The sequence below is a fragment of the Ochotona princeps genome, chromosome 12 (genome assembly GCF_030435755.1).
Source record: "Ochotona princeps isolate mOchPri1 chromosome 12, mOchPri1.hap1, whole genome shotgun sequence".
Lineage (NCBI taxonomy): Eukaryota > Metazoa > Chordata > Mammalia > Lagomorpha > Ochotonidae > Ochotona > Ochotona princeps.
In genome coordinates, this window is record NC_080843.1 from 1,087,663 (window position 1) to 1,102,023 (window position 14,361).

The following is a 14,361-nucleotide window of genomic DNA, read 5'->3' on the forward strand; positions in this document are numbered from 1 at the left end:
GGGAGCTTGGAGGCTCCCATTCCCCTCCTGCAGTCAACAAGGAGGAGTACCGGACGTGAGCTCTGGGCCGACAGGTGGCTCCTGGCCGGTCTGGGTCGGGTCCCCCAGGTGCCTGCTGCAGCCCCAGACAGAGTCCCCCCGACTCAGGGCTGCCCTTGGTGGCCCCTCTTCCTGTATCACTCTTAAGATTCCCGCAGATCCAGATGCTGACGTTCTGGGGTCCTGGGGGTCAAGGAGGCCCCTGGTCTGTCTGCCACAGAGTAGAGCAAGCAGAGCTGCTGTCCGCAGAGCGGCACCCCACTTGGGGACTGGTTCAAGCCCTGGCTGCTCCCTGCCATGGCTCGGGTCCTTGGGAGAGCCAGAGGAGACTCTCGGCTCCTGGCTTTGGCCACTGCGGCCATCTAGAGAGGGAAACGACCTGGGAGGAGGCACTGCTTCCCGGGACTGTGTTGCTAGTTCTGCCTTGCTGCGCTGGCCAGTGCACCCTTCAGTACCCACTCTTACCATGGTCCTCATGGACACAGCAGAGACAACTCCCCACATGCCTGGCTATGCACAGCAGACAGGCAGTCCAGGCAGGGCTTGGGGCGACAGGATCCCGCCCTGGCCCGGAGCGCCCGGGGCTCCATCACAGCTCTGCTCTCTGCCACAGCTTCCTGCTGCTGGGGGCGACAGGGACTCAGCTTCGGCAGAGCCCCGGCTCCTGCCACCATGTGGGCAGTGAGCCAGCTGATGAGACGCAGGGTCACAGTGAAAGAGAAGCTTCCCTCCGCTGGTTCACCCCCACCATGGCACAATGGCAGCAGCTTCTTACCATCCCACATGGTGCAGGAGCCCAAGGCTTAGGGCCACCTTCCACTGCTTTCCCAGACGTTAGCATGGAGCTGGAAGGGAAGCAGATTTTTTCAAGAGCTAAGATACTTTCAGTGCAACAGGTGTGACCTCCTGGGACCCTGGAACTGGACAGGATGAGTGACAGTCCTCAGGCTCCCCTGCCCTCCGCGCCCCATCCCTCAGCCTTGTCAAGCCCCGGGGTCGGCCTGGACTCCCTGCCCAGCTGCTGGCAGTCACTTCGGTGGTGTCAGGGGGTGGTGCTCCAGCACTTGGGCGCCGTTCTGTTCTGGAGCTGAGCTGTGCCCTGCAAGAAGCTGATGTCCACCCCTGGGTGCCCAGAGCATCCTGTTGGGACCAGGGCTATGAGTGGAGATCTGCCCTGCACCCCACACCATGCTCCCCCCTCGGGGCCCTGGCCCCTGTTCTGATCAACACAGAAGGACTGAGAGGGAGTGGCTTAAACGCTGTGCCCTGCACTGACTCCCTGGCATCTGTCCCCAAAGCAGGTGGATCTGTGGCCGAGACAGGAACGTACCCAACACACACTGGGCTGCTGTTGACTGTCACCACGGAGTAGACCCACCCTGCCCGCCGCCACCCTGGGGCACACTGAGCATTACTGGGGCATCACTGGGGGCATACGGAGCAGCAAATGCCACTGCCCAGAGAGGACCCCACAAGGGGCGGGCAGAAGCACAGAGGAAGTCCTTGACTGGCTGCGAGCTCCACATTCTCACCAGGAATTGACCTAAGTCAAGGACTGTTTGGGACAGCGGAGGAGGGCAGCCAGGCCAGGGGATGCAGGGACATGTGAACAGCAGGGGAGCCACACCCCTCCCCACATCTGACCCCAGGGGAGTCACGTTCACCCCCCACCCGCCTGCACCCCTGGTGGATGGGAAGCAAAGGATGTGTCTCAGGTGGCTTTGACAACGATTACGGTTAGAAAATTGAGGTACAGCTTGGCTGCAGTGCACGTCTTGGAACCCACCGTAACGGAGCTCCTGAGCACCACGATCAGGCACATCCTGGGCCATCCCTGAGCCCCAAACAGCTGGTGTCTGACTGCTTCACTTCTTAGCAGACTGTCACCAGTACTCCTGAGAAACCAGAACTCTTGACCCGTCAGGGCAAGTTCCATCAAGGTAAAACCAGAAATGTCTGCAGGCCAACCAGAAGCTAATCGTACGATCACTCATACAGCTGCCCAGGTTTATGAACATTTGTGTTGTGTCTTAATTCTCAGATCCAGACAACAGCCCTCACCTGCTGGCCCACTGCCCAGATGACCACAACGGCCAGTTCCATCCAGGCTGGATGCAGGAGCTGCACTCTCACACGGTGCAGGGGTCCAGCACATGAGCGAGTCCCGCCACGGCTCAGCTCTGATCTACAGGGAGCTGAACGGGAACTCTGCTGTTTGCTCCTGCCCCTTCCAGCTGGTCTGAGTCCTGCACTGCCAACTAAAAGCAGTTCAAGAATAAATCCTGGAGGGCCAGACTCAGGCTGCACACAGACCTGGGGTTCCTGGCAACGGCGGCTCCCTGAGCAAGGAGGGAGGCGAAGGAAGGGACAGAGGGAGAGAGGAAGCAGAGACCCTCCACCTGCTGGTCACAGAACCACCGGTTAGGGAAGGGCCAGACTCAAGTCGGGAGCCTGGAGCTAGCGGGGTCTCCCACTGCATGGCACGGGCCCAACCCTGGGCCATCACACACACGTTCCCAGGCGGGCAGCCAGCACTCCCTCAGCACCTGTGACTGACACACACACACACACACACACACACACACACACACACACACGGGCTAACCAGCACGCCCTCAGCACTAGTGACTGACACACACACACACACACACACACACACACACGGGCTAACCAGCACGCCCTCAGCACCTGTGACTGACACACACACACACGGGCTAACCAGCACGCCCTCAGCACTAGTGACTGACACACACACACACACACACACACACACACACGGGCTAACCAGCACTCCCTCAGCACCTGTGACTGACACACACACACACACACACACACACACACACACACACACACACACACGGGCTAACCAGCACTCCCTCAGCACCTGTGACTGACACACACACACACGGGCTAACCAGCACGCCCTCAGCACCTGTGACTGACACACACACACACACACACACACACACACACACACACACGGGCTAACCAGCACGCCCTCAGCACCTGTGACTGACACACACACACACGGGCTAACCAGCACGCCCTCAGCACCTGTGACTGACACACACACACACACACACACACACACACACACACACGGGCTAACCAGCACGCCCTCAGCACCTGTGACTGACACACACACACACGGGCTAACCAGCACGCCCTCAGCACCTGTGACTGACACACACACACACACACACACACACACACACACACGGGCTAACCAGCACGCCCTCAGCACCTGTGACTGACACACACACACACGGGCTAACCAGCACGCCCTCAGCACCTGTGACTGACACACACACACACACACACACACACACACCAGCACGCCCTCAGCACCTGTGACTGACACACACACACACGGGCTAACCAGCACGCCCTCAGCACCTGTGACTGACACACACACACACACACACACACACACACCAGCACGCCCTCAGCACTAGTGACCCCTGTGGAGTGGGAGGATGGAGGGCAGGCAGGTTTCTGCGTCCTTGTGTGACGTCATTGCCTCCCTGAGCAGGTGTTCTCACCAGAGCCCACCACACACGGGTGACAAGCTGCACGTCCCCATGCCCTCCAACGAAAGCGGGCTGTTGGGGCCTGCTCGTGCTGGCCTGGAGGAGGGGATGGGAGCTCCACAGTAGGATCACAGGGTGGACACTGCTGTCTCCTGGGTCCTCGCAGCCACCCCCCAGGGACCTCTGCCATTGCGAGCCTGCCCTGAGAGGACTCAGGGACGGGAGCCTGCTCGCTGCTGGCCACAGAGCCGTCATCCACAGCATGGATGCGGAGCCCTTGGGCGGCATGCCATCCTCACAAGCCAATGGAGTCTTCCAGGAGCCTTTCTTGGGGCACTAGCACCCCTAAGACATGGCCGAGGACAGTGCTGCCAGAACGAACCCAGCATCCCACAGGCACCAGCGGCAGTCCCCGCGGGCTTTGGGGCCAGGTTCTGGGCAGCACAGAGGGGATGGGCTACAGCTCAGCCTCTTGGTCAATGGCCAGGCTAGGCTTCGGCAGGCACCAGGCAGCTGCCCCCAGCGGGAGCTCCTTCACGTAACCCCGGGGACACCCAGCCACGTGGTCTACGGCCTCAGTGTCTGAAGCATTCTCACATGGTAGGGTCTCAGCACCTACAAACGCTGAGGGCACAGCAAGGGTGGCATGTTCACCTCAGACGTACCCAAGGACATCCAACATGCTTGTGACGTAAGAAAAATACCAAGTTTAATAGAGACAGTGCAGCGGGAACTCCGTGCTCCGACGGCGGCTCGCGGTCTGTCCGCGCCGCTGCCTGCAGGTCCCCTGGCATCCACACAACAAGTGATGGGCACAACCAGAGCGAGGCAAGGCCATACACAGACGTCACCCCAGCATGACAAGGAGCCTTGGATGCCAGAGAAAGGACTTCTCACGCCTGCACGCCCCAGGGGGGTGGTGGAAGACAGGGAGGGGGGCGGCCCAGCACACCCTCCACACCCACGCCAGCTCCTGCCTTTAGAACAACAGCCACGGACAGGACAGGGGTCCCCACTGCTCAGTTATGGAGGCTTGGTGGGGCTGGGGGGGTCCGGGGAGGGGCCCCCATGCAACACCCCACTCGCAGTTAGGACAGGCTCGGGGGGGCCTGTCCTGCAGGCGCTGAGGCTCTGGGGGCAGGGAGCTGTTCCTGAGTTGACACGGTGGTGCTGAAGCTCTCCAGCACACCACCGTTGCCTCAGCTGGCCTCTGAGTACAAAACGACAGGCCAGGCTGGTGTCGGCCAGCGCAGAGGGCTGGGGGGTCTGGGCCTGCCCAGCGCAGAGGGCTGGAGGGTCTGGGCCTGCGCAGCGCAGAGGGCTGGGGGGTCTGGGCCTGCCCAGCGCAGAGGGCTGGGGGGTCTGGGCCTGCGCAGCGCAGAGGGCTGGGGGGTCTGGGCCTGCCCAGCGCAGACAGCCACCAGAGGCCTATTGGAGTGGGAGAGGGACCAGGGCTGCACACACACGCCCTCTGGCCTCTGGGTTCGAGGCAAGAAACCAGCAACAGGCGGGAGCAGGTGTGGACAGTCTGGCCCTGGGACACAGGATGCCCTGACTGCAGCCAAGTCCCTGGGCAGCCAGCACTCACTTCCAGAGGCAGGGAGGCCAGCCAGCCTGGGCCAGGGAGGGTGGCACTCCCTGCCCGCATCCTGGCCGCCCGGTCATGGAGAGACGGAGTGCCCCAGGATATGTATTGCTTTGCTTCTGCTGAGCCAGGTGGCCCAGCCAGGGCCCTGGAAAGCCCCTGCACCGAGGGCTACAATAAATAACACGTCCTATTTACAGGTGCCCGTGCACCGGCTGAGGGACGGTGTGTGGGCTGCGGGGCTGTCTCCCAGGGGTGCAGGTGCACTCCAGAGAGGCTCTGAGGTTATCAGACCGTGTGGGCGATGGCAGGGCCATGGGAGCACGTCCAGGAACTGTATGTCCATCACATTCCGGGATGCAAAGTTCAAAGCCGCCGTGACTCAGGTCAGGAGTGGGTGGTGAGGTGCAGGGCCGTCCCTACTCGGCGTGCTCGCCGGGGTCCGCCGGCTGACCTGGACCACGCCAGCCCGGCAGCCCCACTGAGCAGCCTCACAGGTTGGTCTCGTCCCAGGCCGGGTCATTGAGCGTCTTGAGCACCTTGCGCACCAGCCTCTCCAGCTCCTTGCGGGCCCGCTGCTCCTCCTCCAAGGACTTCTTCATCTTCTTGTTGTCCTGGGGCACACACGGGTGAACTCAGTCCTCACCCCACACGCACAGTCCTCACCCCACACAGTCCTCACCCCACACGCACAGTCCTCACCCCACACGCATAGTCCTCACCCCACACGTGCACAGTCCTCACCCCACACGCACAGTCCTCACCCTACATGCACAGTCCTCACCCCACACGCACACAGTGCTCATCCCACATGCACTGTGGCTGAGCCGTACACACACACACACACACACAACCATCAGCTGCTCTGGTGTGCTGAGCTCATTTCTAGGGCACAGTTACCGTGACACTGGGCTACAGCATCAGCAACAATTCACTCCCGCACCCCCTTCGGGCCTCCCACACCCCTCAGAAAGCCAGCTGGCCCAGGGGGACTCAGGGCTGCCCTCTCTTGCTTAGCCAACCAGCTTCCGCTCCACTAGGATTTTCCTACTGTCCCCACGGAGATGCATGCAAGCACAGCAAGGAGAGCCACCCACACACCTGCCGCAGCTCCTGGACCTCATCCTTCAATGCATACACGGTGTCGACAAGGCTCCTGAAACAGAGAGCAGAGAGTGTGCCTGGGCACACCACAGGCTGCCCCCAGCCCTGCGATCCAACCCGGACCTATATGCCAGCCAAGCAGGCGCTAAGTGGCCCTGCCAGCCCCGCCTCCCTGTCGGCCTCGCCCGGGGCAGCCCACGCCCACTGGCAGCAGAGCTCGTGGGCGTGCCAGGACGTCTTACTTCTCTTCTATCACTGTCTGGCCGTTGCTCTTAGTCTCTTCGACTATAATCTTCTCTTCCTCTGGCAACAAGACCTGTGGGGCAGACTCCTTGCGGGAACCTAGAGTAGTTACAAGTAAAAAAAAAACCAGAAACACAGCAGGTGAGTTCCATGGGGAGAGAGAGGAGCAAGCTGACTCTACAACATGACTTAGACTATCCCCCAGCAGCTGTGCACTAACAGCCCCCACCGTGCCAGCCCGAGACCCCGGGTCATCAGCCCCCACCGTGCCAGCCCGAGACCCCGGGTCATCTAGATGCAGCCACCTTTGCCCCTCAATTGTCAACTGCAGCTCACATTTAAACCCGTCAGGCGGGAGCTCAGAGTCCTGCCCTGGGGCCCTGGACTTAAACCACATTGGGAGGCACTGAGTTCTCCCAAGGTGCTGGGGAGACACACAGGATCCAACACACCACACACACACACACACACACACACACGGCATCTGTCAGACCCTGGCCACCACAGCACCGTCTCAAAACACACATGCTATAGCACAGGGCTCAGAAAAAGCCAAGCTTAGCATCTGGTTCTTGAACGACAAATTTTATTAGCCACAGAAACCTGAACATTTTGGTAAGGAAAGAAGGCCGTTCATGACATCGAGGGTCCTTCAAGCCTGGTGGCGAGGTGGGCGGCGGCACACACTCGAGCTTCGGGTTCCACTGCAAGGGCAGGAGGGCGAGCAGCTCTTCGCGCGACGCAGGGAAGCGGCTGTCACCAGCGCTGGGACCCACAGTGTGGTGGTTTTGAAAAATGATTCCGGACGCAAGGTGGAGGAAGGTCAGTAACCGCAGATGCGCAGTCTCGCCAGTGCTGCTGGGCCCGGCATGCACGTCGACTTTGAAAAATGCTAGCTTGTGAGAGAACACAGGGCTTGGCCTGGTTCAGGTCTGCGAGCTGCGTGCTCCCTCACACCCACATGGGGCTCTGGGTCGCCCCAGCCCGGCACCGAGCACGCCCACCCCAGGACTCTGGGTAGTTCTCCCTGCCCGACCTAGGGTCTTGGCCCCCGAGGTCAGCTAAGGCTTTGGGAACAGAGTCCAGCTGTCAAGGACTACCTGGAAGCTGGCCCCCTGCTGATGGCAGCAAGCCTACCGCACATGCCTGACCCAGTAGTGGGGTGCTTCCTTTCACACCCTGACCCCCACCTGGGGACCAGGCATGTGACACCTCAGGCTCACGGCGTCTGGCTCCCCAGAAAGAAATCTCCAAGGGGTCGAGCGGCCAGGGGTCCAGGCTGCCCAGGGCTCCCTGGTGACCCACACACGAGCATCTTCTCGGCCCTTTCCAGTTACCAGGGTGAGGTAGTTGGACAGACCACAGCCACGGAGAAAAGCTCCCTCCTGACTTTCCCACACCTAGCCACTCCAGTTCACAGGTGGGGATGGAGGACAGCAGGCACGCGTGAGGGACACAGCACGTACTGCCAGCCCAAAGCAGCACAGAGCACCAAGAAGACGGGCATGTCCACACCTCAGGCGCACGGCCACAGCGGCCCTGGGCCTCCTGGCCCGGAGGGAGGAGCCGACCTGTTTGCAGCAGCATCCCCAGGTTCTCCACCCGCCCCGCTGCAGCTTCAGTCCAGGAGGCTGAGCCCACGCTGCAGTCCAACCCCAAAACAGCTGGGAATGCATCCCAGGGTCCTGCACTGCCCTTCTCAAAAAGGTGACACAATGGGGAGAGGGGAGGGCTCACACAGCGGCCCCGGGGTGGGGGGTGGTGGGGGAGGGCTCACACAGCGGCCCCGGGGTGGGGGGGGGTGGGGGAGGGCTCACACAGCGGCCCCGGGGTGGGGGGGGGTGGGGGAGGGCTCACACAGCGGCCCCGGGGTGGGGGGTGGTGGGGGAGGGCTCACACAGCGGCCCCAAGGTGGAGGGGGTGGGGGAGGGCTCACACAGCGGCCCCGGGGTGGGGGGTGGGGGGGTGGGGGGTGGGGGAGGGCTCACACAGTGACCCCCGGGGTGGGGGGTGCGGGGAGAGGGCTCACACAGTGGCCCCCGGGGTGGGGGGTGGGGGGACAGGGCTCACACAGCGGCCCTGGGGTGGGATGCAGTGGGGAAGGGGCTCACACAGCGGCCCTGGGGTGGAGGCGGGGAGAAAGGCTGCACTGTTTCGTTTATATCCACCCCCGCTACTCCCTACTCCAGACACTCAAGTTTTCAAATGGCACATGGGTCTGAATCACAAAGGACATGCACCCTAAGCCAGCAGCGCTGTCCCAGTGGTGCCCCCCTCTCTAGCCACCCAGCCTCCACCTCAGAGCAGGTAGCAGACAGAGCCCTGGTGCAACGAGAATACTGCCAAGCAATCGGGTTCAACTGTGAAGGGGAGGGTTCTGCATGGTGCATGAGTGTGTGCCCAGCCTGCGGGAGACTGACACCCCAGTGCCAGTGTTGGACGCTGCCTGCAGGAAGCTGGAGGCACTCACAGGGTTCCTGCAAGCAGATCTGAGCTTCCCAAATTCTGTGTTTCCAAAGAACAAGGTGGTTCCCGGATCACCCACTCTGGGAGACCTGAGGCGCTGCAAGCGCTGGTCGTAAAGCGCTCGCACAGCTTTAGTGACACTTTCCATGTTTGGGTCCCAGGTGGAGAAGTACCACACCTGCCCATGTGGCGGGCACTGACTCGGTCCAGTCCGACCCAGCAGCTCTCCCACCACATGCCCACCACGTTCACCTGGGCGGAGGTGTGAGCCACAGCCTGGGAACATGAGCTAGACAGGTCAGCGCCTCGCCTTGGGAAGCCCAGATACCGGCAGGCACTTGCCACCTCACACACGCCACGAGGGGCCCAGGTAGAAACAGCAGGTGCCATCCCAATCCCAGCCCAGGGCCACTAAGGCGCCTCGCCTCACCTTAACAGCTAAGCCCCCAGAAAAGCCAGAGCCCAGCACGGTGTGATGTGCGGGCATGAAGCAGGCATGCCATAGCCTGCAAAGCTCCGATTCCGCCAGAACTGAAGTGTCCACCTCTGTGGTTGGCAGCGCCCCAGCCTTGCTGGCTTCGGGACCGCCCTCCCCACTGCAGGGTACACCCCACTGGGGTAAGCGGACGCCACGGACTCCGCAGAGGCCTCCAGCCCCTGACGAAGCCCAAGGCGGCTCTACACAGCGGCCAGTGCTCCTCTCCCCTGGAGTCAGCTGTCAGGGACCTCCGACACGCAGAAGCAGAACGCAAGGCGCCAGCAAACCAGGAGAACAAGACTGCCCCATGACTGAAAACTAGCACTAAGGGGGACGAGTTACCCAAGTCTGATCAAGGACGCCCAGCCTGGGCCATGTCCGGGAGGACCGTCAGGGATAAGGGCAGGCCCCATAGCACTGCCAACTGCACTACGCCCGCCCCCCAACCAGGCAACAAACAGTGAGAGCCACAGGCTAGCAAAGGCAAAATTTATTTCAGCTGTACATAACAGATGTCTTATTAAAGTATAAAACAAACATTTCATTGTCATATGCAACCACAAACATGTGCACACTGTACAATGCAATGCAATGTTCAGATATACATCCAGTCGGGCTCCGAGGGCGGCCGTAACCCAGGGACAGCTTTTCCCCTTCCTAAAGACCACAGTATATACAGACTTGGTTCCCAGGCCTCAGACCACTATTTACACGTGATGGTGTTTTGGCAACTTTATGCAAAAACACACAGGCAAGAGAGCTTGGTGCGAGCGTGGCAGGGACCCCGGCAGTGTGCATGGGCGAGGAGGGGACGCCTAGCAGGGCACCTGCGGCGGGCTGCACTCAAGTTCCACAGGAGAGGCACGGCAATGGCCCGCACGAGGGCCGCCCGGGCCTGTAGCAGGCCATAGAGCTCAGGGTGCCAGGCAGAGCAACGCAAAGAACGGCTGTCAGGTGACCGTCGACATGTGACCAGAATGGCTGCACCTGCATGAAAGGGATGATGGTGAGCCGCTGCAACTCTGGTGTCTGGAACATCACCGAACTTGTCTCCAAAGATGACCAAACCTTCTTTGGAGTTCAGAAAAATCTAGAGGCGGCAGCTGCCCTGCCGGACAACACTGCAGCTGGCACAAAATTGACCCAGGCCAGGCCAAAGCATCAAAACCAGTACACTCACTGTCCAAACCAAGAGAGGCTGTACTCGTAGAGTCGGCCAAGAGGGCTGCCCTGGGCCACAGCCAGCCGAAGCTGCTCCTAGACCTGCTGCGTGGTCTTGAACAAGTCCAGAAACAGCTCAGTTACATCTCTCCAAAATGTCCATTTGCTATTTGGGTGAACAACAAATAAGCCCCATTTCTACTGGAGATTAACACTGGGCTCAACCTTTAGAAGAGCCTCCCTAAACTCATCTATTTCTACTAACTGATGCAAATACAGTCTCCAGGCACAGCACGCGGTCAGCGGCTACAGGGGACAGAGAGCTGGGAGTGACTGTCGTCCCGGTGGCCTCCAGGCCCAGCCATGTCCACACAGAACGAGGTTGCCCGTGTGGTGTGCAGGGAGCCCTGCCCAGTCCACTAATACCAGAGCCAGCTCCCAGGCAAGCATACTGCTCAAGACCCCAACACTAAGAGCGCGGGTGGGCAGAAAAGGGACTGACTGACGGGCTGCACACACTCACAGCCACCTGGACTTCCGGCCACCCTGAGGAGAGGAAAAACGTTACCCCAGCTTAGTACGGCATCATACTGAAAACACAACCACAGGTTCCATCGTAACACCAAGCAGAGCATGCGAGGGCTAGACCACCCTGCTGGCTGAGCAATGGCGCCTGACACCATACGCAGCTCTGTTTGATGCGGGGTTAGTCCGAGTGGGGCCTTGCAGCTCCTGAGACAAACCTAGGAAGGTGGGGACTCAGAGTGGAAGGCAGACTTTGGCCTCCAGGGAGGGCTGGCATGGCACCGCACAGCTCTGCTCTGCTCACCAAGGCCTCTCGGACCACAGCCAGGCCAGCTCTGCGGAGCCGAATGCTTCATACGGGGGAAGTGTGGGGTGTAGACCCGCTTGGCCCACAACAGAAGCCCCCGTGCGTGGGCAAGTGTGGTGCGGGGCTCAGCCCGGCTGGCTGCACCGTGACCACATGCCTCCCTGCACAGGACACGCGACGCGGCCCGGGGAGCACGCACACGACGGCTCTGTTGTGTGTGTGTGTGTGTGTCTCCACCCCCCGTCTCCCCACCAGGGCTGGCCAGGGAGAACTGAGTGTCTGAGTTTCCACGGGCGGCACTTGAACCACAAGTTTGTGTGTGTCCATTAAAATAGAAGTGTTCAAACAGTTGTATCCAAAAAGAACCGACAAGTTCTACAAGCACTACACTGAGAAGGCCCCAGACCCCGGAGGGCCACACAGCAACTTCCCATTAAGAAAAGCACCCTCAGGCAGAGGTGCAGGTGCGAGTGGGACACACCGGCTCCCTCCACCATACACGGGCAGTGCCGGAAACATCACATAAGGAGACAAGGAACAGCAAGAAAACACCTAAGCAAAGCAGGCCGCGGCCCCACAAGCATGTCGGGGACAGCTGTGAGGTGCACTAGTTCTGGTGGGAGATAGAGGAGCAACAGCTCTTACGAGATGCTGGACCCATCCTGTAACTATGGGCTGTCCATATACTGTCATACTCAGGGTCGTCCGGGAGGTCTGAGGGCTCCAAACGAGAAAGGCTGCTGCGACGGCCCAACGAGTCTAGACTGGGCTGGTCATCATCAGCCAAGACGTGATTATGCATCAGGTCAGTGCCTTGCCAAGCTACGACAGGAAGGGCGACAGGTGCGACAGGCAGGGGAGGACGGACAGAAGAGCCACAACCAAAAACATGAACGAAAGCAAAAGGTGACGGGAAGAGAAGGAAAGAGAAAATACTGTTAAAAACGGCAACAAAGTTTGCTTCTCCGTATATACACAGCTGGCTTTTCATAAGAAACTCAGCACAACCCTTAGCACAAAGTTATACCATTAGCAGTTAAACATAACGAAATACAACCGCTTCAAAGTAGCCCCTTTTGAACAATAGTGTCGTAAGACTCTCGGTTAAGAAATATTTTACAAATTATACCGAGGTCAAAAAGCAACTCCGTCCAGGCAGTCAGCCAAGCCTGCCCACACTGTAGGAGCAGCCTCCGTGAGCGCATTACACGAAACTGCCCTGCTCAGCGAGTGGAGGCAACAGACACAAGTGGCTTACCGTGTCAGTCCCCAACCTCCGCAGAGAGCCCCGGGTCTCCCCTACCCACACCCCACGCCCAGGGAGTCGGGGAGCCCAGGGTGAATCTCCCACAAAGCCATCGAGCCCGGTGAGGGCACAGCCAGCAATGCCCTTGGGATGTGTGGACACCTCGGGAAGCGAAGGAGAAACAACCCCAGGGACAGCTAGTAGCTGTGAGCAGTGGCCCTGGGCAGGCAAGTGTGCGAGGGGCTCCCCCTGAGGGGCCCAAGGAGCCCCGGCCCTGCAGCTACAGGGCTGGCCCTGCTCTAGCTCTCGTCCCAGTCCTCAGCTGCCGCCAAGGCCTTCCTGCCTCCAAGCGAACCGACACCTGCACGCTGGGCCTCCAGTCCTCCTGGCCTTCCACAGACTGCTTGCCACATCGTCCGCAGGCAGAGAGCTGCCCCCACCACGACATCAGCCCCTCCCTACCCATGCCTCAAAGCCGCCAGCAAAGGCCAGAGCGGGGAGCAACCCCGAGGCTGCATCCTAAGAACCAATGTGGATACACGGCGCCTGGCTTCTCCTGTACAGGAGCTGTGGACACACTTAACCCAGGCCATGGCACGGCCCCACTACTGAGCAGAGGCGGCTCCCCTCCAGCACACACACACTGGGGACCCTGCCTGTGCAGCCAAGAGCCCCGGCCTAACAGTCCACTTCAAGGAAACCAAACTGAGCTGAAACTAAAACTAAAACACTCTAATTACCAACACTCAAAACAGCCCCAACACACACAAGTAGCTGACCGGCCCTGGACAAGGTGCACAGGACCTCCCCTTTCTATCCTGCCGCCGGTGCCTGCACACAAACAGGCCAAAGACAACTCCCCAGGCAGGAACCCAACACAGTCCAATGCCAGGGAGACACAGTCAAGGGCCGTCCTCAGAGGCCCCAGGGTGCTGCCAACACCGTCATCACAATGTCCTCCCTGACCTCACGTGCACTTCTGTCCCCGGGGCAGGACACCCACCTGAGGCACCACACGGCAGGGGAGGTAAAGAGGCGAGACCAGCCACTCAGCCAGCGTAGGGTGGACAGGGAACCAACACAGGATGAGAAGGGATCAGTTTCCATGGCCAAGTAGTATGTAAGACACCCAGCTCCCCTAAAACCCTGAAAAACCAGACTAAGTCTCTGCCACAGAACAGAAGCTGCAGCAGGACACACAGTCCACGGCACCAGCCACAGAAGCACAGCCGTGGACAGCCACGGCACACCCACAGCAGGACACACAGTCAGTCCACGGCACAGGCCACAGAAGCACAGCCGTGGACAGCCACGGCACACCCACAGCAGGACACACAGTCAGTCCACGGCACCGGCCACAGAAGCATAGCCGTGGACAGCCACGGCACACCCACAGCAGGACACACAGTCAGTCCACGGCACAGAAGCACAGCCGTGGACAGCCACGGCACACCCACAGCAGGACACACAGTCAGTCCACGGCACTGGCCACAGAAGCATAGCCGTGGACAGCCACGGCACACCCACAGCAGGACACAGTCAGCCCATGGCATCGGCCACAGAAGCACAGCCGTGGACAGCCACGGCACACCCACAGCAGAATACAGTCAGCCCATGGCACTGGCCACAGAAGCATAGCTGTGGACAGCCACAGCACACCCACAGCAGGACAGTCAG

The 14,361-nt window shown here is 60.4% G+C and overlaps 1 protein-coding gene across 4 annotated transcripts in view; it reads right to left on the reverse strand.

Annotated features, from left to right (window-relative positions):
* Positions 1 to 5,594: 5,594 nt before the first annotated feature.
* Positions 5,595 to 14,361, reverse strand: part of ARHGEF7 (Rho guanine nucleotide exchange factor 7) — a 104,678-nt gene continuing 95,911 nt past the window's right edge. For 3 of the 4 annotated variants that reach the window (XM_058670798.1, XM_058670799.1, XM_058670800.1), the window contains 3 exons: positions 6,501 to 6,600; positions 6,256 to 6,310; positions 5,595 to 5,768 (listed from right to left, as the gene is read on the reverse strand). In XM_058670798.1, coding sequence (XP_058526781.1) covers positions 5,646 to 5,768; positions 6,256 to 6,310; positions 6,501 to 6,600 — 278 coding nt within the window. In that variant the 3' untranslated portion in view covers positions 5,595 to 5,645. Of the gene's footprint in view, positions 5,769 to 6,255; positions 6,311 to 6,500; positions 6,601 to 12,083; positions 12,261 to 14,361 lie in introns of all 4 variants that reach the window. The other variant, XM_058670801.1, reaches the window with a different exon arrangement.